A 25,110-nucleotide genomic window follows, 5' to 3' on the forward strand; every position below is an offset into this window, starting at 1 on the left:
AATCCCCACTTCTCTTCCCCTCTTTCTGTATGGTTTCCAGATTGATCAAAGTACTGGCACATGACCACTTTGACCAATTGGAATCACTCTGCTCTGTCCCGGAAGCCCTACAGAAAGAGGAAGAATTTCAAACCCCCAGGCTGTTACACCAGCTGTGTGGGCACTGACAGCTCACCTACGAGGGGAAGTGTAGCAGGGACCAGACGGGGTGCAGAGGGTGTACCGTGTTAGTGCAGCTTTTCATTTTTTCTAAACTACTCCTTTAAATGTATTTTTACAGTTAAGAATTTGGAGTGCTTAGGTTTAATTGACCAAGGCTTGTTAAAACCTATAACCAACAAAATGCTATTTATATGCATTTTGATGCACTACTAGTGACTTTTATGGACCTCTCAATGCACTAACATGCAGAAAAAGACTGCAGTACTGAGATGGGGATGGACAGTCAGTTCTTTGTGAAATTTCACCACATTCGTTAACCCCCCGGGCAAATTCCTCCTGCTAAACGTGAACAGCCTTTTTGCCTTTATTAAATCAACCCCAGTATAGCAAAGTTTTAGGGACAAGCTGCTAAAACTGAGCTTAAAGGGTAAGTTCACCTTTACAGAAAAATCTGTGAGGTGAACTTACACTGGACCCCCTCCTCACCCCTTCCCAGTCCTGCTGATCTGGAGCCCGGAGATCACCTACTAGCAGACCTCATATAGCCGCATAACCGGTCCAGGGCTTAGAAATCCCCTCGGCTTAATTTACCAAATGTACCTCGTCAGGAGGTATGTATAGGAGCATTCTAATTGGTCGGCACTGTCACATGAGCGGCGTTGACCAATCAGAACCCGTGTAACCCGTCCTGTCACCGGAGGTGAAGAGGAGAGAAAGCCGCAGGATTTCAAATCCCTGGCCTGGTAAAGTGGCTATACGATCTGTCAGAACGGGTGATCACCTCACTACAGGTTACCGGGACCAGGTGCCATGGGAAGGGGGTCCAGTTGGCCTTTCAACTTTTCTGTAAAGGTGAACTTACACTTTAAGGCACAAAGCACTGATTAACACAGTGGCGGCCCGTGCATTAAGGGCGCACAGGCGCCGCCCCCTCTCTCCTGCTGCCCCCTCTATCACCAATAGATAGATTCATGCATTGCATGAATCTATCTGTGGCCGCCACTGCCACCACCTATTCAGGTGACCTGAATTACAGTGGCGGGGGGTGGTTTTGAATCACCTGATTAGAGCCATAGGCTCTAATATGAGTCAAAAACCGTGACCTGCGAGCGCCATGCTGGGCACTTGCAGGTCACTCAGCTATGTGTTAGAAAAGGTAATTAATATTCCCTTTCCTAACACTAAATTGCCTCTCCGCCAATCAGGTGCTCGGATCTGTTACCTGTCACCTTATTGGCTGAAATGACAGGCGCTGTGATTGGACGCCTGGCGTCCAATCATAGCAGAGGATGAGTGGAGAGGACGGAAGAAGACATCGAGGAGCTGTCCCACTAATACAGGTAAGTGCAGATGGTGGGCCGGCGGGGGGCACACTGGCAGCATTTTATAGGGCACTGTGGCGGCAATTGATGTGCACAGTGGTGGCAATTGATAGGCACAGTGACTGCATTTTATGGGGCACAGTGGCCGCAATTGATGGGCACAGTGGCTGCATTTGATGGCACAATGGCTGCGTTTGGCACAGTGGTGGCAATTGATGGGCATAGTGGCTGTGTTTGATGGGCACAGTGGCTGTGTTTGATGGGCACAATGGTGGCAATTGATGGGCACAGTGGCTGCATTTGGCACAGCGGCTGTGTTTGATGGGCACAGTGGGAGCATTTGATGGGCACAGTGGGTGCGTTTGATGGCACAGTGGCTGCGTTTGATGGCACAGTGGCGGTGATTGATGGGCACAGTGGCTGTGTTTGATGGCACATTGGCGGCAATTGATGGGTACAGTGGCTGCAATTGGCACAGCGGCTGTGTTTGATGGGCACAGTGGGAGCATTTGATGGGCACAGAGGGTGCGTTTGATGGCACAGTGGCTGCGTTTGATGGCACAGTGGCGGCGATTGATGGGCACAGTGGCTGTGTTTGATGGCACATTGGCGGCAATTGATGGGTACAGTGGCTGTGACTGATGGTACAGTGAGGCTGCAATTGATGGGGTTTTTTTCAGAATTTTTCAGTTTGTTTGCGCCCCCCTAAAAAAAAAAAAAGCACCAGCTGCCGCTGGATTAACGTACAGTAATAACAGACTCATTGAATGGATTTTATGGCCCAACTTCATACTCCCAAGGCACCCTTCCCACACCTTTTTCCAGGTGTCTTTAGTATGGCAACATCACAGGTCCTCTTCACCATCCTCTTCCTCCAGAGACAGGTGGATCCTAAATGTTGCAGTATTTTACTATGTGCCCAGATCAGGGGACAGAGCCTTGTGTCATTGAAGCTGGAAGACAGGCATTGCTGGATTGGTAACCGAGTGAGTCTGCAGGGGGGACAGCGCCAGAGATCAGGTAAGTATTGCAACCAGAGCTGATTTCATACTTCAAGGCTGTACTGAGGGCTGGTTTTATATTATTTACAGTATCTTACAAAAGTGAATACACCCTCACATTTTTGTAAATATTTTATTATATCTTTTCATGTTACAACACTGAAGAAATGACACTTTGCTACAATGTAAAGTAGTGAGTGTACAGCTTGTATAACAGTGTAAATTTGCTGCCCCCTCAAAATAACTCAACACACAGCCATTAATGTCTAAACCCCTGGCAACAAAAGTGAGTACACCCCTAAGTGAAAATGTCCAAACTGGGCCCAATGTGTCAAAATTTTGTGTGGCCACCATTATTTTCTAGCACTGCCTTAACCCTCTTGAGCATGGAGTTCACCAGAGCTTCACAGGTTGCTACTGGAGTCCTCTTCCACTCCTCCATGACGACATCATGGAGCTGGTGGATGTTAGAGACCTTGCGCTCCTCCACCTTCTGTTTGAGGATGCCCCACAGATGCTCAATAGGGTTTAGGTCTGGAGACATGCGTGGCCAGTCCATCACCTTTACCTTCAGATTCTTTAGCAAGGCAGTGGTCATCTTGGAGGTGTGTTTGGGGTCGTTATCATGTTGGAATACTGGCCTATGGCCCAGTCTCCAAAGGGAGGGGATCATGTTCTGCTTCAGTATGTCACAGTACATGTTGGCATTCATGGTTCCCTCAATGAACTGTAGCTCCCCAGTGCCGGTGTTCTGCCGAGAAAGTTCCGGTCGGCGGATGACCCCCCTCCGGCGGAAATAGCCGAAGGTGAATAGCTGAAAAACAGCTGTACACGGCGCCTGTAAGAGGGCCCCTCGCCATGCTTCGGGCATGGCCTCGCTTCGCTCGGCTCTTTTTGATTCCCCCTCTAGGTCCACTTGGATGGTGGGGAAGGAACCTGGACCCAGTGCGCAGGTGCCGTGTACAGCTGATTGAAAAGGTTGAGCTTCGGCTATCTCCGGCGGCTGGCAGTAGTTCATACTGCGCAGGCGCTGCGCCTGCGCAGTACAGGGGGGGAACTTATCCGCCGAGGGAACTTTCTCGGCAAGACACCGGCAGCACTCATGCAGCCCCAGACCATGACACTCCCACCACCACGCTCGACTGTAGGCAAGACACTCTTGTCTTTGTACTTCTCACCTGGTTGCCGCCACACACGCTTGACACCATCTGAACCAAATAAGTTTATCTTGGTCTCATCAGACCACAGGACATGTTTCCAGTAATCCATGTCCTTAGTCTGCTTGTCTTCAGCAAACTGTTTGCGGACTTTCTTGGGCATCATCTTTAGAAGAGGCTTCCTTCTGGGACGACAGCCATGCAGACCAATTTGATGCAGTGTGCGGTGTATGGTCTGAGCACTGACAGGCTGACCCCCCACCCCTTCAACCTCTGCAGCAATGCTGGCAGCACTAATAGGTCTATTTCCCAAAGACAACCTCTGGATATGACGCTGAGCACGTGCACTCATCTTCTTTGGTCAACCATGGTGAGGCCTGTGCTGAGTGGAACATGTCCTGTTAAACTGCTGTATGGTCTTGGCCACCGTGCTGCAGCTCAGTTTCAGGGTCTTGGCAATCTAGCCTAGGCCATCTTTATTTAGAGCAAAAATTATTTTTTTCAGATCCTCAGAGAGTTGTTTGCCATGAGGTGCCATGTTGAACTTCCAGTGACCAGTATGAGAACGGCCCCTTTCACACTTAAAGGTCGCATGATTTTGCCGCAATTTTACGTCCACGATTTTGATGCGATTTTGCCGCTATTCAAGGAAATCTACGGACCTCAACTCGCATCAAAGTCGGACCAAAGTAGTACAGGGACTACTTTGAAGTCAGTGTGACTTGAAGTTGCACAGATATGAATGGTACTCATTGGAAATCATGGGGTATGACTTGTCATGTGACTTTGCAGTCCCAAGTCGCAGGACAAGTCGCACAAGTGTGAAAGGGGCCTTAGAGTGATAACACCAAATGTAACACGCCTGCTCCCCATTCATACCTGAGACCTTGTAAAACTAAGGCGTCACATGACACCGGGGAGGAAAAAATGGCTAATTGGGCCCAGTTTGGACATTTTCACTTAGGGGTCTCACTTTTGTTGCCACTGGTTTAGACATTAATGGCTGTGTGTTGAGTTATTTTGAGGGGACAGCAAATTTACACTGTTAGGGCCTTTTCACACTGGGGCGGTTTGCAGGTGCTATTGCGCTAATAATAAAGCCTGCAAACCGACCCGAAACAGCTGCTGCTGTGTCTTCAGTGTGAAAGCCCTGAGGGCTTTCACACTGGAGCGGTGCGCTAGCAGGACGGGGAAATCAATGGGACAGTGCGGCTATACCGCCGACAAAGCGCCTCTGCAGAGGCGCTTTGCGGTGGTTTTTAACCCTTTCTCGGCTGAATACCAACGGTAAAGCGCCGCTTACAATAGCGGCCTTTTACCGCCGCCCCCGCCCCAGTGTGAAAGGGGCCTTATACAAGCTGTACACTAATGTACTTTACATTATAGCAAAATTTACATAGCAAAGTGTCATTTCTTCAGTGTTGTCACATGAAAAGATAGAATAAAATATTTACAAAAATGTGGGGGTGTACTCACTTTTGTGAGATACTGTATGTCCAAGCTGGATTTGAACAACTACTTCAAGTGGTTTAATTTGCATTGAATTTTTTTTACTTTTTTGGATCAGCTCCCTAATCTTCAGCAACCATGCCCCCCACAATAATACTTAAAACTGAACTTAACTATCTCAGCACCATGAATTGTAAATGCTATTTAATACATTTTTAATATGTAATGCAAACTCAACCATCCATGTCTCTATGCTTAAGATCGTTGAGAAGCCACAAAAAACACCCCCTAGCATTTCCAGACACAGACATCTTGAGTAAGGGCAGATGATTCATGTAGTATTTACTGTGTGCATGTGAATTCATTAAATGTAGACATTCCTGTTGATGTATAAGTTATTTCCAAGTGTAAATTCACCTCCCACACAGGAACAAGGAAGCAAACATTTTACAGTATTTTACATGAAAAAAAACCTGACAATATATACGGTACTTCCCCTCTTTGCGTTCTCTGTGTTTTTGAAAACTACTGTTGTAAATATGTCATTAACAATAAATACCTTTGTCAAAACCACAACTGTATGACACACTTTGAGGACTTTGTATGTTGCTCTCCTAGTTATACCTATCCGTGCTGTATCTAAGAAGTAGTCATATTCATGTAGATGTTATCAATGGAAAATGTCAATAAAATTTTACTAGTATAAAAAATGAATATAAATGATGATCATTGTTATGGAATGGTTTAAAATATGCCTACCCTGTAAAGATATTTAATTCATAACAGAATCAAATGCACTGCATTCAGACCTGTAACCAAAAGTCTGTATCACGTATCATGCGTATACTAGTATACCATTGACAAAAACACGAGGACAATTCTTACACATTAAAGCGGAGTTCCGCCAAATTTTTTTTTTTTAAAAGTCAGCAGCTTCAAATACTACAGCTGCTGACTTTTAAAATAAGGACACTTACCTGTCCAGGGTGCCCACGTTTTCGGCACCCGAAGCTGATCTATCCTTTGGCTCTCGGGTGCTGCTGCCGCCATCTTCGGTTAGGGAATCAGGAAGTGAAGCCTTGCGGCTTCACTTCCTGTTTCCCTACTGCGAATGTGCAATTTCACTGCACATTTCACTGCACTGGTCCCTGCTGTCTTATGGGGCCTGTGTGTGTCCCAGAAGACAGCAGGAGGGGACGGAGAAGGCGCCGGAAGTGGCGTAGATGCCCGCGGGTGGCTCGGGTATCTATGCCCGGAAGTGGGAGCAAAATACCTGTATTAGATAGGTATCTGCTTCCCCATCCCCCCTGCAAGGTGCCAAATGTGACACCGGAGGGTGTCATATATATATATATATATATATATATATATATATATATATATATATTATGCATTTCAGCAGAGTGTGACTTCATATCAATTGAAGTAAATGTAAGCCCAATCTCATATTAACATATATATATATATATATATATGTATATATATATATATATATGTATATATATATATATATATATATATGTATATGTATCTATATATATATATATATATATATATATATATATATATATATATATGTATATATGTATATATATATATATATATATGTATATATATATATATATATATATATATATATATATATATATATATATATATATATATATATATATATAATCTTGACTTGAGCTATTTTGATATTTCTGTAAGTCTTTTTATCACATTTATTGTTCATGGATGTGCTCTGTAATTTTCACATGTACTGACATTCCTGTGACTTGCCTGCTAGCCATCATACGTAGGTATTTCTTTGAGTTCTTTGAAGTAGCAAAAGAAAAAACAGCTGAGTACTGTACGTGATACTTACTGTTCTATTTGCATTAACAGGTCATTTTTCTGGACAGGTTCTTGAAAGATCTACCTACTCCAAGTCAATACAGTACATCAATGAAGAATGAATCTCTTGAAAGCTTGACCTGAAGTGCAAATGATAAAAGTATCACGTACAATATTTGACTGCTTCAAGTGCACTAACACAGCTACAATCATCTTATGTATTAGATCAGGGGTCTCCAAACTTTCTAAACAAAGGGGCAGTTTACTGTCCTTCAGACTTTAGGGGGACTGGACTGTGGCCATTAAGAGTAGAAATTGTCCTGGCATTAGTGAGAGTAACAAATGCATCCTTGGCATTAGGAAAAGGAATAATGCCTCATCATTCATGCCAGTGGGGGGAACAGTGTCCCTTCATTGGTATTAGTGGAAGGAATAGTTCTTCATCGTTGGTGTCAGTGGGCGGAATAGACCCCATCATGGTGGCAATTTAAGGAATATTGGCCCATGGTTGGTGTCATTGGGAAAAATAGTTCCCCTGTTGTTGATGTCACCACCAGGAATTATTCCCCATTGTTAGTGTCAGTGGAAGGAATAGTGTCTTGTATCATGGGAGGAAAAAAGGGCCCCAAGGGCCAGATAAAGGTGAGCAGAGGGCCTCAGTTTGGAGACCACTTTATTAGAGGGAATGTTCTGTGTTGCCATGAAAAAATAGTGTTGAATGGATGAACACATACGTCCACACATCCACACTTAAGAAAAAATGTCTGAAATCAAATTAATTGTGTAATGGAAACTCAAGTTAAATAAAAAACAAAGAACGGTAAAGCTATTTTATAAGTTGTAAATGCGCCACTTCATATTCCTATTAAATCAAATTATTGAAATAATTTTGGTTTGTTAAATATGAAGAAAAGAGGTCAAGGCTAAGTGAACATTGCTTACCCTAGATAGCAGTGTGACTTGCACTTTATAAAGTAAGACTTTGCAGTCAATGTTATAAATTATAAATTTTCAGGGACATGATGTTGCTTAGCCATTGGAGTTGATTTTTGGGAGCTAAAGGGATATTTCACTTTGCAAAATATTTCATTGGATGTTCAAAATGAACCTTACCTTACCATACTCATTAAGCTAAGACAGCAATCTCTATTCCTTTAATAACTCAACCTCATTGTATACAAGCATTTTCTTGAGTGTTTAAAGTGATTGTAAATATACTCTTTTTTTTATAATAAGGAACGTGTGATACTTACCTGCCCTGTGCAATGGTTTTGCACAGAGCAGCCAATGCATCCCGCTGCTGCCTACATGGCCAGTGAGGAGAGGGAGAGTGGACAGAGCCTCTGCTCACTGGCACAGCACTGGATCAAAATCAGGCTCAGGTAAGTATTTAGGGGGGCTGAACACAGAAGGTTTTTTTACTTTAATGCAGAGAATGCATTAATGAAAAAAACCTTCTGCATTTACAACCATTTTAAAGAAGTACATGTCCAACATCAAAAAAAATATGAAATTTAATTGTGAACTTTCTTTACATTAAAAAATGCTGCCTTCCAACAGTTTCCTACTAAACGTTTCCAAAGTGAACCCTTCTTTACCATATGTTTTAAGCTATGAGAACATTTTCTACCTCTTTAATAACTCAGCCCTCTTACAGCTGCACTTTTCCTGGAGTGTATCTTCTCAATGGACAAACTAGTATATGTCCAACATCAAAATATTTATCACATTCAAGCAAAAAGTTTCCTCACATTATAAATGCTGCTCTTCCGCAAATACGCACATTTATAGAATATTCAAATGAAGCATAGGTCCAAACTTAGCAGAATTAATTTTACAGAGGACAGCACCATCTTAGGTTCAATAAATGTACAGAATTCTGGTAATTATCATGGTAACAAAAATATTTTATTCAAGAGAAAGGGGTCACAAAATAATTTCTTTAGAAGTGGGGCTTGGCCTTGGGGCCTAATTTAATCCTGAGTCCTTAAAATGGGTGAGACATGCAGGGGTTTATTTACTAAAATTGGAATGTGCAATATCTGGTGCAGCTCTGCATTGAAAAACCAATCAGCTTCCAGTTTTTTTTGTCAAAGCCTTAATTGGTTGCAAAAGCAGAAGGTTTTTTTTTTTTTAATACATTCTATGCATTAAGATAAAAAGCCTTCTGTGTGCTGCAGCCCCCCTCAGCCCCCCTAACACTTACCACCTGAGGTCTATCTCTGTCCGGCGATGTCCACGAGTGTCTCAGCCATCTGAGATTCTCCCTCCTAATTGGCTGAAACACAGTAGTGGTGCCATTGGCTGCCGCTGCTGTCAATCAAAGTCGGCTAGCCAATCAGGGAAGAGGGGGCTGGGCCGGGTTGGGGCTCTGTGTCTGAATGGACATAGGGAGCTGTGACTCGGCTCGGGTGCCTCCATAAAAAGCTGCTTGCTGTGGGAGCACTCAACAGGAAGGAGTGGCCAGGATCACAGAAGAGGGATCCGAGAAGAGAAGGATCTGGGCTGCTCTGTGCAAATCCACTGCAACAGAGCAGGTAAGTATAACATGTTTGTTATTTTTATAGTAAAACAAACAAGACTTTACAATCACTTTAAGTGAACAAGCTGAAGTTAGAAGCTGATTGGCTACCATGCACAGCTGCACCAGATCTTGCACTCTCTAGTTCTAGTAATAAGAGCACCTTATGCTGCCCAAAAACACAACTTTGACATGCCTACATTAAGAGATTACAGGGACTGGAAATAGTTTTATGCTACAGTTGTACAGATTGCTTTGAAAGTGAAAATCTTTAAAACTCAGCAATGTCCCTCAAAACAAGTTATATCACTGGTATGTTTTATATATATATATATATATATATATATATATATATATATATATATATATATGTGTGTGTGTGTGTATATATACTGTATATCTTTTTTTTTTGGAACTGTGCTTTCATTTTTACTTGCAGTAAAGCAAGAACATGCATAATCAATTCTATACAGATCTGTGCTGTTTTTAATCCCTGCTTGTTTATGGTCCACATTAAAATCATTAAAATGAAAAATTAAAGCTAGAGCAAAGAAAACTGGAGCCTAAGCTCAGCTGTTGCCAATAGCAAACATTTATTCACTGGAAACATGCAACACCGAATCAGATTAGTTCCCATAGGCCAGTGTTTTTTAACTTGGTTGATGTATGTGACCTTTTATTAAATCTGCTGTTTGCCAATTGCCCTCTGAGGCAAGTCATTATTCTAAAGCACCCCTTGAGAAGAGTACAACTATAACCCCCAACTGAGCATAAATGTTCTCCAAACAACCACTTTAGGTTGATTTATTAAAAGAATAGAGAATGTACACTTAGTTTAGAAAATGTTTATCCAGCCATGTCCAAGTTTTTGACATCCTTTGCAGATTGCATGATGAACACAGCTTTACCTTATTAAGGTGCTAAAGTAAGTGAACATGCGCCATGTAATGTGAATAGTCTTCAACCAGTAAATCAACCCAATAATTTTTACATGACTAAAAGTAATTTCTGACATATGCCTTGTCCATGGTTTATTATGTGCTAAATTCCCTAACTGTTATTAGGACTTTGAACCCAAGTCCCCCTGAACCTACCACAAGTACCACATGGGGGTAGAACCAGCGCTTTGGTTGACTTTTTTTTGGTTCATTCTTCCTAAATTAGACCAACATCATATTACAATTGAAAAAACCCCAATAATAAAAAAAAAAAAACCCCTACAAGAATTTCTTTGGAAGTACAAAAAGAAAGGTTTATTTGCGCCATCATGTTGTTGTATTGTTTGCAGTGACTCCCAAGTCAAAGCTATTGCACATTTTTAGTTGAAATGCAAGAAAATCAAGTATGCCGTAAATAAAGATATGCAGTTCATACAAAACAGGTAGGCAAAAAGTCCCATCAGGGATGCAGAGTTCTCAGACCAGTCCAGTCATCTGTGATCTTATAAAGGGTACTGAGTTTGGAAAAGTGGTCAGGGGATAGTTGACAGAGCTGGAGAAGCCTACCAAAGGTGGGGATATGTGTGGCAAGCTGAAACCCAAGGAAGTGGCAGCAGAGTTCTCGTGGTACAGTATGGGCACCCTGACTATCCTTTGGGTTGTGTGGGAGATATTGGCAGCCTCCAGGTCAGCGGCCAGTTGCCGTTTCCATTTGTTCCTGCGGTTCTGAAACCAGATTTTTACTTGTGTCTCTGTGAGATGGAGGGAGGCCGCCAGGCCAGCTCGTTCAGAGCTGCTTAAGTACCTCTTCATGTCAAAGGTGGACTCTAGTTGAAAGACCTGGCTCCTACTGAACACAGTGCGGGTCTTCTTCTTGCGGGATGACCTCTGCTCTGAGTCCTGCTCAGCTTTCTCCTCCTCTTTGCAGGGGAAGTCCTCTCTCTTGTCTTCAGAGGCATCGCTGCTATGTTTCCTATATCCTCTACTGTAGTGTCTCTCTGCACCTTCTGAGATCTCAGGAGAATCTCTATCACTTGCTGCATGAGAAAGAGGAGGTGAGTGAGAGACATTAATAAAAAACCTACAATCAAGATTCTTGTTCCAATAAACAGAAATTGCAAACTGTTTCTAGGATATAGAGGATATATTCATTTTAACAAATCTGTTATTATTTCATAGACTGTCAATTGACATTGTGGGGTTGATTTACCAAAACTGGAGAGTGCAAAATCTGGTGCAGCTTTGCAAAAAAAAAAAAAAAACGATCAGCTTTTTATTTATTTTTTTTTAAGCAAACCTTAAAGTGATATTAAAGTCTTTTTCTAAAATAACAAACATACTTACCTGCTCTGTGCAGCAGTTTTGCACAGAGCAGCCCAGATCCTCCTCTTCTCGGGTCCCACGCTGGCGCTCCTGGCCCCTCCCTCCTGCCAGATGCCACCACAGCAAGCAGCTTGCTGTGGGGGCACCCAAGCAGGCGCGCTCCAGAGCTGCAGCTCTGTGTGTTTATTTACACAGAGAGCTGCGGCTCGACCCTGCCCCCTCCATCTCTTGATTGGCTCACTGTCTGTGATTGTCAACGGTGGGAGCCAATGACTCCTGCTGCTGCCAAAAGCCAAACAGGAGTGCGAGTCCCCGGAGAGCCAAGGCTCTTGTGGACATCCCTGGATGAGAGGGGCCTCAGGTAAGTATTGGGGGGGCTGGCAGGGCTGCTGCACACAGAAGATTTTTTACCTTCATGCATAGAATGCATGAAGATAAATAAAGCCTTGTGCCTTTACAATTGAAGAAGCTGAAGTTAGAAGCTGATTGGCTACCATGCACAGCTTCACCAGACTCCCCAGTTTTAGTAAATCAACCCCTATGGGATTGAGTTACTAATGAAACAGTGGCTATTCACAGAGCATGAATATTCATTAGTGAATAATGTTAAGCTGTGATCACTTAGAATACAAAATAGCATGCAAGAAAAAATAGAAATCAGATTTTTTGCTAGTACACGATTTGCTGATTGAAGTGAACACAGCTTCACCCTACTTATTATGCAGTAAATATTCACTTTTAAAAGTTAACATTCACTTTGCTAAGTGAACAGTCTCTTGTAAATCAATCGATATGATGTCTCCATGAGCCCAAAATGAGTGTGACTATAGCAGTACAAACCATACAGGACAACACATTAGCGTTACTTACTATAAAGGCTTTCCATTTAGCAGTGAATGATAGTAAATAAGGGGAATATGTATTTGCTTTCAATAGACAATGTTGTGGGAGGGAAAAAAAAAAAGAATTTTAGCTAGCGTATGATTGATTTGATTTTGAAGTGAACACAGCCTCAACCTCTTCACTAACCCCGGAGAGCATTTAAAAGTAAACAATTTCTGAAAATGTTGGACTTCTCTATACATAATTATGAATAAGTATTTTTACACCTGTTTTATGTTCCTGGCCCTTTAATTGCACAATTGTTGAACCCCTTTAATATTCTTGTTTCAGCTTCAGAGACTGGGAAAGGTGGGGGGCTGTTAATAAGCCAAGAATCTACTCTCCTAAACCAGGCATCTAGCACAATTTGTTAACTGTGCCTGTCTCATATTGAAATCATTGAGAGTCAGTGACAATTATTTCACCATTAACAGATGAGGTGCTGAACAGTCATGCACAGTTCCCTTTTTATTTTATTTTTTTCCCCACATTCCCACATGTGAACAACAGGAAGCTTGAGAAGCCCATAAAGATCAGCTATTCTTTTTATTAAAAAAAAAAAAAAGTGTTTTGAGGTTAAGGGCCAATGTAAAATTAGCACTTGTCAGAGTTCCTCTTTAAAGTGAGAAGAAGCAACCTGCAGAAACCTATAAAGTCTGAAAATCAGACTTCACCTGCTGCTCATATGACTGTAGGAAAGTGAAAACTGAAGATTATTTTCTTGCCTCCCAAAAGAGTATATTTAACTAATAATGGAGTGAAGAATGCATGCACAGCACTCCCTTCTAGGATAATTGAACCTATTACTTTGAGCTCCCCATAATTACTGTACAACAGAGGACAGTTACAAATGCTGCAGACAGGTGAATGATTATTACAGCTTCAAATACAATGCCTGTCCAGATGTTATAGGGCTGAAGGAGCTCAGCTGAAGGAACTTTTTATGAAAGGGGTAACAAAAAAAAAAAATAAATAAAACTTAAAAAGCATGAAACCCTAAAGAAAAAAGTGGAGCAGTTACAATAACCAACCCATCCCCTTGTTTTATTATTCTAGGGGATGCAAAATGAGACCAAAATTGCTTGTCTTGAGCCGCTTTTGCAGTGATGGAACTAGAAGTCACAGTAAGCGCCTTCTAAAATATTATGAAAAATAATGCCCTAAGCTTCCTACCCTCATCCAACTAAATTCTTACAGGCAGAAAAATTATTTATCTATCTAAATTTATCTATCTATTGATTATCTATCTATATATACATCTATACATATAGATATACCTATATATAGATAGAGAGAGAGAGAGAGAGAGAGAGAGAGAGAGAGAGAGAGAGAGAGATCTATATATGATAGATATATAGATATACATGGTATATCATATAATTATAAAATATGTTTCTCCCTGTAATATAATTTATTGGGATAGATAAATAGATAGATAGATAGATAGATAGATAGATAGATAGATAGATAGATAGATAGATAGATAGATAGATAGATAGATAGATAGATAGATAGATCTAGATAGATAGATAGATCTAGATCTATATATAGATATCTATCTATATCTATATATACGTTGTTTCTGGATTTGAGCACCCAAACAGAAAAAGACAATCCTCCCCCTCCCCCAGTCCAACCCTGCAGGACTATTTCTAGGACACCCACGTTAACTGGGCTAGCTAAAAATATGACTCTCTTTGTAATTTATTCCCACCATGCACAGCACATCTTTTAAATTTCTAATGACAATATTCTATAATTCAGAAAGCAGAAAGTAGCCCAAAAAAATCACATGCAGGCTGCTAGATTTTTTTTTTTTCACTAGTATAGTCAGTTATCCCTTGTCTTAACAAAATACTGCCATTTGATTAAAAATTCACCATGGTTTGGTATATGTGAATGATGTGGCTAGAAAAAATAGGCGGGGCTTAGACCTCCAGGGTCGTTGAGTTCTGTCCAGACACAGTGACCTCTTGGGAAGCCAATCAGTACGCTGGTTTAATTAGGTGTAACATTTTAAATATATCATCTAAATAAAAAATGTGAAAAATGTGTCAATTTTTGGTTACTGTATTTCATAGTTTGCAATAACATTGCATCATTTGTGCTTATGAAATACCCCCTGTGTGATTTATAATATCCCTCCCTGCTTTTCTATTATTTCTGTTGTTAGTATGACAGTAGTTACAGAGATATGTGTAAATAGAAAGAAGCAATTGATAAATATATGCTATTGAAAACAATAAGTACAAATTAGTTGACGTCTGACATTTTTTCACATTTACCTTTGCCTTAATACATCCTCATATGTCATCTTATTATTTCTATTAATGGGTTTAAAAAGGTGTTTTCTGCTTCTAGAATTATACATTTATTGAGTGATTTATAGGAGACCTCATTGTCGAATTATACAGAGTTCTCTGCTCCCAGTTTATTTAGCCAGTCTATAAAATCACAATATAAAATCATCGACTTTGGGATCAAAAGTCAATCCGATTAGAGTCCTTTAAGACTACTTACAGAGAGATCCGTCTGTAATATGTATCTGTTTATTAGTAGTTACTGTGAGAATGAGACCTTTCCAGACTCAATCAATGTTCATTGCACTCCGAAGATTTCACTGCTTGCTGCACAGACAATTGTTTGCAGGATGCATGTGGATGTGAACTGTCGGTTCATGGAGCATAATGGGCCTAGGCTGGGCCATGGAGCTGACTCAGTACTGTCAGAATAATTCCACATACAGGGCAAAAACTAGGGGTACCAACCCAACCCATGTGTCTGGAGCCTGGAGCACATGACACTACATAGTCTACATAGCTTCATGTAAGAAGGGGCTACATTTAATGACAAGCTAAGAATATAAAGGCTATTGCTCTTACTGTATTGTTTTAATGGGCTGTTATTATTATTATTATTATTATTAGTAGTAGTAGTAGTAGTAGTACTGTAGTAGTACAGTAGTAGTAGTGGTGTTATTATAATTGTTTCTACTGTTGTTGTTATTATTTTTAATATTAGTAGTTAGCATTAGTATTATTCTTGTTAGTATTATTATGTTGCTTACGTGTATATATTTTATTATTAACTACTACTATTATTATTTTGTTTTAATACATTACTGCTCTTCTACTATTATGTTATTTATAGTGATAATAGTAGTAGCAGTAGTGGCAGTCACAGTAGAAATATGATTATTATTTTGCTGTTAACATGTTTTTACCTATCATAATATTTTATGTACCGAATGCATTTTTATACAAAAAAAGCATTGGATATCATTTAGCCCATTTTTCTAAAACGTACACCCCCAAGCCAAAATAAATTGGTCTTGGTTCAATTATTCTTTACATGATTTTTTTTATTATTTTAACAGCCAAGTCCGCTGGTACTCTAAATTTGATATGACAATAATTGCCTGCCTGAGTAGAAATGAACACAGACTGCATAGAAAATCATTTATTTTATAAATAATACTTCTAGTAGGCTAGTCCTATTTTTTAACAGTATTAACATCAAATTAATTATAATAATAATACTAATACTACTACTGATAAAAAAATATAAATACAGCGACAGCGACAACATTATTAATAAATAAATAACTGGTGCTTATTAAATATTTTATGAACAAGTATTTTTTAATTATATATATGCAGTAACCTTTTAAATAATGAGAGATAAAAGATGGCGATGGGTCCAAATATAATAAACGAGGGATCAAATGTTAAAATATATATTCCTATTACAAATAAATACAAATAAAAATGAAAAAATATATATATATATACACATACCTCAGACATCTAACTCTACATACAAATATATATATATATATATATATATATATATATATATACATACCTCAGACATCTAACTCTACATACTAATATATATATATATATATATATATATATATATATATATATATATATATATATATATATATATATGTATATACATACCTCAGACATCTAACTCTATCTTTTATGAATGTATATATGTATGTATCTACCTATGATCTGTCTATCTATCTATCTATCTATCTATCTATCTATCTATCTATCTATCTATCTATCTATCTTTCATGTATGTATATATGCATGTATGTATGTATTTATGTGTGTTACATCTATATATATTTAGGTTATATAGTATACAACACACACATACAATCAATCTATCTATCTATCTATCTATCTTTCTTTTATGTATGTATGTATTTTTGTATGCTACATTTATATATATATATATATATATATATATATATATATATATATATATATATATATATATATATATATATATATATATATATATATATATATATATATATATATATATATATATATATATATTATACTGCACACACATACATAGATTTATCTATCTATCTATCTATCTATCTATCTATCTATCTATCTATCTATCTATCTAGTATACAACACACACATACAATCTATCTATCTATCTAATATTATGCCATGGCAGCACAATTTATTAGAGGCTCCCAGCGGTTCTATCCGATCCTCAGGAAGTATTTTGCTCGGAGGAAGTCGGAAGGAAACATAAAAGATTCATGCATGGAGCAGGTCGATGAGCACTAATAATAAAGACTAATGAGAATATTGGGTCCAGGAGCTGACACTTACTTTCCGGACTGGTGCAGCCTATGTAGGTGGCCTGCGCCCTCCTGTACCACTCCATGGTGTTCTCCCGCAGTGGGTAGATGCCATGTTGGGGGTTGTAGTTGTAGGGGGAGAGCTGGCAGCACACCGAGCTCAGATGGCTCCCTGGCACTCCATTAGTCTGCCCCGGGTGCCCATCCTCCGGGCTGGCCCGCTTCTTGCTGTCCTTGGCCCCGGTGCCCAGCAGATTCTCGATGAAGAAGGAGGAGACCCTGGCCGGGGTAGAGCTCTGGTTGTCGGTGGAATCATCGGGCATGGTGGATGGGTGGCTTTCCGGAGGAGGAGGTAGGTGGGTGGAGGAGGATGGTGCCCAGGCACAGCGCTCAGCCCTGCGCGTACCGCCGCCGCCTTCTATGGGGAGCGATGGTGATGGTGTAGTAGTAGCAGATGTTGAGCAGTCATCTCCTCCGAGCAGCGCTCCTCTCCCACACACACATTAAAAAAGACGATCGGAAAGCAAATAAAAATGTCAGGCCGGCTAACCGCTGTGCAGAATTTCTCCGATTGGACGAGAATGATCAGCAAATTGGATTATTGAAGGGGAGAAAAGAAGGAGAATTGCTGGAGATCAGGAGGAGGATGAGCTGAGTTCACTTCCCTGCTTAGTAGTGTGCAGTGCCTGGGGGCCCTAGAAGTGCCTTGTCACTCAGGAGCTTTATTTAGGTCAATTAGGGAGGCAAATCAAACTGCAGGAGAGAGAAAGAGAGAGAGAGAGAGAGAGAGAGGGAGGCTGGAATTCCCAGGAGAGCTGACAGGGAGGGGAGATAAAGGCATGGAGAGGAAAGGGGAGGAGAGGCAATGAGGTTAAAGGACAGAAAAGAGAAAGAAGAAAGACATGCAGAGAGAGAGGGAGGAGAGCAGGACAGGAGGAGGTGACCCCACAGGGCAGGTGTATGAGGGGACACTCATGGACCCATTTTATTTACTAACCCATCCACACTTCAGATGACTTATATATATATATATATATATATATATATATATATATATATATTTTTTTTTTTTTTTTTATTGAAAATTTGCAATGTACAAGCCTCAAAGGGGTAAATTTACAAAGCCTTATCTAACCCACTACCAATGTTTCCTTTTACTGCATGGATATCATGTCTTTGTACCTATAGTAACAGTAACATCATGCAGTTTTAATTACATTAACATCTATATGTAAATAGGTAAATAATATGACTATATTTCGGTAAGTGACACCAAACTCTGGATTAAAAGAAAAAATATTCAAGTATAAGACCCCTTTCACACTGGGGCATTTTTCAGGCGCTTTAGCGTTAAAAAAAGCGCCTGAAAGAAGCCTCATCTGCAATCTCAATGTGAAAGCCCGAATGCTTTCACACTGGGGCGCTGCGCTGGCAGGGCATCAAAAAAAGTCCTGCAAGCAGCTTCTTTGCATCGCTTTCGTGTTTTTGCCCCGGGGGCTGGGTGCGAAGATGGCCTGAGCCCTTTAACACTGCCAGCGCCCGAAAAACGCCTGAAAAACACCCCAGTGTGAAAGAGGTCTTAAGCGGCGCTTTACCAGCTTTTTTTGGGCGCTGGCAGTATGAAAGGGCTCAGGTTTTTATATTGGGATTGCAGATGAGGCTTCTTTCAGGCGCTTTACAGGCGTTTTTTTTATTTTTTTTTCAGTGCCTGAAATACGTCAGAAAAACGCCCCAGTGTGAAAGGGGTCTTAAAGCGGAGTTCCACTTAATAAAAAAAAATTAAAAGTCAGCAGCTATAAATACTGCAGCTGCTGACTTTTAATAATCGGACACACTTTTAATAGTCGGTCCCAGGGTCCAGCGATGCGGGGGAACGAAGCCCCGCTCGTCTCCCCCTCCTCTCTGCGGTGCCGGCATTGTAACTGTGGGGCACAGCCGGGCACCCACTGCGAATGCGCGAGCCGCGCCGCACACCGTGGCTGCCCGGGCAATCATCTGGGAACCTGTGACGTGTCCCAGATGATTGCCGAGAGAGGAGGGGAGAGAGGTGATCTCCCTTCTGGTGCCGGGAGGAAATGGGAGCTAGGACCCTTTAAAAAGAGGGTACCGGTTCCCTCCACCCCAAAAAAAAAATGACATGCCAAATGTGGCATGTCAGGGGGTCACCTTCCTTTTTTTGGGTGGAACTCCACTTTAAAGTGATTTTAATCACTTGACCTCTGGAAGATTTACCCCCCTTCAAGACCAGGCCATTTTTTTGCGATACGGAACTGCACTACTTTAACTGACAATTGCACGGCTGTGCGACACTGAACCCAAATCAAATTTACGTGCTTTTTTTTTTACCACAAATAGAGCTTTCTTTTGGTGGTATTTTATCACCCCTGCGTTTTCTGATTTTTTACGATATATGAACGGAAACAAATATCGACAATTAAAAAAAAACAACTTTTTTCTGCTAAAAACATATCTCATAAAAAAAAATGTAAAAATCGAATCTCTTCAGAAATTTAGGCCAATATGCATTCTGCTACATATTTTTTGGAAAAGAAAATCCCAATTATATTGATTGGTTTGTGCAAAAGTAATAGTCACAGGCATGCGCAGGGGGTGTGCCTGGACACACCCGAATCACTCTGTGCATTGCAAATTCCTCCTACTCCCCGGGCTTCCCCCTGTGTTGCGCCTCCCCACCGCATTGCTGCTGGCTTCCTTACACTCTCCATGGCTGCTGCGGGGATATTTCAGGATGAAGATTGGGGGAAGGGGCTAATCAATATGTCATTTACCACCCCTTCCTTTTTTGAATGTAAACAGTGAACACACTCACTCACTGTATTCAATAAAAAAATTTAAAAATTTGCTAAAAATATGCACTGTCACTGTGCGAATGACACTGGCTGGGAAGGGGAAAAACCCATTTTTATGTATTTATTTTAATTTAGAAAAATGGTTTTGCTGGTGCTCCTGGCCCCTCCTGCCTACCGAGTGCCCTCAGAGCAATCAGCTTGCTCTGGGGGCACCTGACAAGGCTTGCTTCCGAGCAGCTGCTCTGCGTGTGTGGCTCGGCCCCTCCCCCTCTCTGTCCTCATTAGTTTACTGGCTGCATCTCGACCAATGAGGAGGGACAGTCCCCGGAGAGCCGAGGCTCTCGTGCACATTGCTGGATCGTGATAGGGATCAAGTATTAGGGGAGCTGCTGCACACAGAAGGTTTTTTACCTTCATGCATAGAATGCATGAAGGCAAAAATTCCTAGAACCTTTAGAACCACTCTAAAGCATAAAAAGCATAGTCCCCCCCCCCCCCCCATATAGTAGGGCTGTGCCCACACTGCATGGATTAACTGCTTGTTTTGTCTAGGGGCACACTATATTTACCCGATTCTTTGATCCCCTGGAAAAATGTGCTCCCCCATGTCCAGCGGTGGACCATTCCTGCCATCCTCATGTCCAGAGCTGGTCTATGGGTGTGATGATGTCAGAAACAGTCCATTCACAAGACCTCTTACATGCTGGGGGGCGGGGGATCAGGGGACAGGTCTTGCGCTCTGAGGATCCATGGATTAAATAAGTATATCTCCACTCTGAAATCCCCTGGACAAAAAATGAGCAGTTAACCCATGCAGTGTGGGCAGCCCCGCAGTTTCTCTGTAAATCACAAGTCCATTCTATTGCTCTCAGCCTCCTCCAAATCCCCAAATTTCTTTTTTCTTTTTGCTGCTGTGATCCAACTTCCGGTTAGAGGGTGACTCCATGGTTCCACTATATGTAGGAACATAGCCACTCTCTCCTGCTCGCTCCTAAGATTGGCCATGAACTATGGGATTTGTAATGTCTATAGAGCAGTGCACATGAGGGCAACTAAACATACACTTTAAGCTCTTTGAGAGCAGGGACTGATGTGAATGTATAATATATATGTAAAGTGTTGTGTAAATTGACATCACTATATAAGTACCTAAAATAAATTTCAAGCAAAACCAAAGTGAGTGGGAAAAGTAAAAGTTCAAAATGTCATGGGGGATGCTACAAGGAGGTAGAAAACACAGTAAGAAACAATTTGATAATAAAATAAATAAATTACTGGGCCATCAAATGGTGGATTCTTTTTGGAGAATAAATTTGGTGTCACTTTAAGATCACTGCACCAGGTCCAATGTTAGACCCAGCAAACCGGGGAAAATTGCCCCAGGTCCTCTGCTGAGCCCTACAGGTGCCCTTTGAGATACGGAGATAATACATCATGTGTTATACTGTTTCGGATTATTATATTTGTTTTCTACTTTTCAATCCATCTATTATTTATTTTGTCATCCTATAATAACATTGAAATCTTTGCGAACCTTTGCGAAATCTCCTTAAGGCCCCTTTCACACGGGGCAGATCCGTCCGGGAGGAATCCGCCTACTCAGCGGTGGATCTCTCTGCTGATCCCGGCTGAGCAGGCAGATTAGACGGGTCCTGTCCGCTCCGCTATGCCAAGAGGACAAGTACAGAGCCCGCTCTCCTCTATGGGGCAGTCCCTTTCCATCCGATTGTCATCCGATCCGACCTACTGGACGGATTGCACCATACATCTGTTTTCAGCGTATTTTGTCAGATCGGACATCCACCTCCCCATAGAGGACAATGGGGGGCACGATCAGGAAAAATGGACAGGCAGACCTCATCAGTCTAATCGCTCACCCCAGCGGCTGCTTTCAACTGCAGTTCCTGATGTGTTATGTGAAGGGAGCAGCTCGTGATGTGTCTTATACTGTATATTGGGACTCAAGGCAAATTGTCTTGTCTATGCATTGGTCAAGGCTGCCTAGTGCAGCCCAACAAGTGTGAACAGGCCCTAAAGGTAACTATATGCATCACAATCTGACAATAAATTGTTTGTACATCCAACTTTGGATTTACCAAATCTATGTAACATGAGGATCTACCTCATCTATCCAACCAATTTATATTCAGTCAGGAAGGCCCTAGTTTTTGGTAGATCTAAAGAAGATACTACAATCAGATAACGTGTATGTTGCGCTCAGGGTTTAGAAAAACTGTGTAATATGAGTACCTACCAATCAGTTGCATTGGACCTATCCAATAGATTTGTATTTCATCAGGCAATCTCTTGAACTACATAATTGTTATTAGATCGAAAGGAGATTGTGCAGTCAGATTGCAATGTGTGTGGTGAGCTAAATGTGTTTAAGTGTGGCCAAAAGCAGCCTATGACATACATTTCGTAAATTTCAGAGCCACATTTGGATTGTAGTGCCTTTGCAAAATATTGATAGTAGTTGGTGAAAGAGATGTGAATAGGAAGATCCAATTTTAACAAAAAGCAAAGCAAATGCATAGGAAATGCATGAAAAGTTGACTGTCTGTATAGAGACAGATTAAGGCAGAATGGGGCCTTAGGCCCCCCCATCCCCCTTTACCTTTGCATGATTTTAATAAGAATTGCAATAGATACAGAGAAGCCACCCCATTTGCATTGTCTCTACTGATACCAACTATGTGTATTCTTCCTTGAGAAGTGACAGGTAGGTACGCAGTTCTGGTCAGATTACACTATCCCCTTGGTTTACTGCAAGAACATTAAAGGTTGTTGCTGGGTCCCCTGGACTTGGATCTAAGCTCTTCCATAGGTTACCTGGTGGACTCAGAGTTTGGGTGGCCAACTGGCCATGCACCAGACAATTGCTCTCCTAGAAGGCCAGGCTATCCTGAATTATCCACCGAAGTTACCTATCACAATCTTCTCCCTGATTTGGTCAATGGGTTAACGTGGTGCAGACACAATGAAAGCTTGCTCCCTTTTTCTTCACTGCAAAGTGAATAATTTGAGATTGGATGCAAAAGCATTGTCAAACATCTTGGTGTGCAAATTGCTTGTGTAACAACAAGGCAAAGAGCACAGTGCAAATGGTAGTAGCCTAGAGCACCAAATCATCAATCACTGATGTCACTGGTTTCTATAGGTAATTGCACTGGGCACATTATGCTGCTAGAGGTATGGGGATGAACAGAGTTGCCAGAGCACTGGTGGGCTCTTGTAGCTAGAAAAGGCCATGAACAATTGACCCTGGCACAGTGACCCCAGACTGCCATACTTTCTAACAACTTCCTGCCCCCTTCCCATGTCCATCATGTCTCATTTCAGCAGCCTGCTCTCGCCTTTATCTACAAAGAGAGACCTCTCCATTCCATTCAACATGGCACAACTACATCCAACAGCATGACAGCTTGGAACCAACCTACAATGCATGGACTCCAGAGGCTGATCTGCCATCTACACTGTATATTATGTGTGCCTGCATACTCCACACTCAAACAAGTATATGATGCATACAGTTAATATACACAATGCATTATATGTAGGAGTGTTATAAAATACATAAGAAATTACTATATATACAAGTGATAGTGTTTGAAATAGTGATGTTATACTGTGTGAGTGTATGCATGTATGTAAAACACACATATGGGGAGGTTTACTAAAACTGGTGCACACAGAATCTGGTGTAGCTGTGCAGAGCAACCAATCAGCTTCCAGGTTTTGTTGTCAAAGCTTAAAGTGTTACTAAACCCACAACAGTAAAATCAGTCTGTATATGCAGTAATGCATGTTTGTTATACTCACTGTGGAACCTAAGGGGTTAATCCTCTGCATTGTGTAAAAAGGCTGTTTTATCCTGTATGCACAGATCCTCCCCTCCCTGCACTGTCTATCTGGGGAAAGCCAGCACAACACAGGCAGAGTAGCCAACCTGCACATGCTAAGTTGTGTCTTTTATGCTGGAGAGAATAATTATTTGTTGATCAGAGCTAGCCAGGTCACATGATATTGCATCACACATGTGGGTGTGTATATAGGCTGCAGTGGAAATCTCCACCTTCCTAAACTCTTAGCAATGAAGAAACTGTGCAGTTTATCACTGACTGTGGTATACAGATCATATAAAAAAGTATATAGTGGCAATATTTTAATGTAAAAAGAAGAGCTGCAGGCACAGTGGGGGGGGGGGGGGGGGGGTGAGGGATGGGGGGGAAGTTGAACTATTTTCATATTACTGGGCTTAGTAACACCTTAATGGAATAAGCTGAAGTTAGAAGCTGATTGGTTACTATGCGCAGCTGCACCAGATACTGTGTGTGCCAGTTTTAGTAGTTTCTTTCCCCTATCCATCCCCTAGCACCCCTCTTCTTGTTAGATCCAGTTGCCCCATAGCTTGGGATATATGTAATATATATAGATAGCTAGGTAGATATCCCTGACAGTTGTGGCTCCTGGTGCCCTGTGGCTTAAAAAAAACCCCAATAATATATATTTTATTTATTTTTCCCTTCTGGCCATACCCTAACCCCCTTGACTGTTGTGGCTCCAGGTGCCCCATGGCTTAAAAAAATTAAATAAATAAATAAATATACATATATATATGTATTTTTATTTTTGACCCTCCTTTTGTCCATAACCTAACCCCTTGATTGTTGTGGCCTCAGGTGCCCCAGGGCAGGCCCAGTGCCCTCTCTATGCTCGGTGCTGTACACAACAGCCTGTCTAGTGATTTTCCCATGCTCAGCCTGGTCTATGGCTCATCTATTGAACTGAGAGTGTCCAGTCTAGCAGAAAACCAATCGCTTTTGACATTCCGTGTTACACACTCGGCTGGTTTTTTACACGTTGTGTAAAGATGTCAGTCGGGGATGTTTGCATGGGTTGGAGTGAATCTTCTGCTTTAAGTAGATTTTGCTCCTCCGGTGTGAGTCGCCTAGAAGAAAGCTGATATGGTGATAGGGGTGAATGGAGGAGTCGGTGTATAGTCGGTGGATGGATGGATGGGTCGGAGGAGGAGATCCCCGGATCATGTAAGTAGAGTGTAAGGAGGGGGGGGGGGGGGGGCTCTGT

At 41.4% G+C, this 25,110-nt stretch overlaps 1 protein-coding gene across 1 annotated transcript; it reads right to left on the minus strand.

Annotated features, from left to right (window-relative positions):
- Nucleotides 1–9,868: 9,868 nt before the first annotated feature.
- HMX1 (H6 family homeobox 1) lies at nucleotides 9,869–18,097 on the minus strand. The gene is made up of 2 exons (XM_073612304.1): nucleotides 17,244–18,097; nucleotides 9,869–11,423 (listed from the first exon to the last, which is right to left on the minus strand). Exons 1-2 carry the CDS (start codon nucleotides 17,533–17,535, stop codon nucleotides 10,864–10,866), a joined length of 852 nt encoding a protein of 283 aa, XP_073468405.1. The 5' UTR covers nucleotides 17,536–18,097; the 3' UTR covers nucleotides 9,869–10,863.
- Nucleotides 18,098–25,110: the final 7,013 nt, after the last annotated feature.

The sequence above is a fragment of the Aquarana catesbeiana genome, linkage group LG01 (assembly GCF_042186555.1).
Source record: "Aquarana catesbeiana isolate 2022-GZ linkage group LG01, ASM4218655v1, whole genome shotgun sequence".
In the NCBI taxonomy this organism is placed as follows: domain Eukaryota; kingdom Metazoa; phylum Chordata; class Amphibia; order Anura; family Ranidae; genus Aquarana; species Aquarana catesbeiana.

Coding starts and splice junctions, on each gene's coding strand:
- HMX1 (XM_073612304.1), bottom strand. CDS start 17,535: ATGCCCGATGATTCCACCGACAACCAGAGCTCTACCCCGGCCAGGGTC. Junction 11,424..17,243: donor AGGCTGCACCAGTCCGGAAA/GTAAGTGTCAGC, acceptor TTTCTCATGCAG/CAAGTGATAGAGATTCTCCT.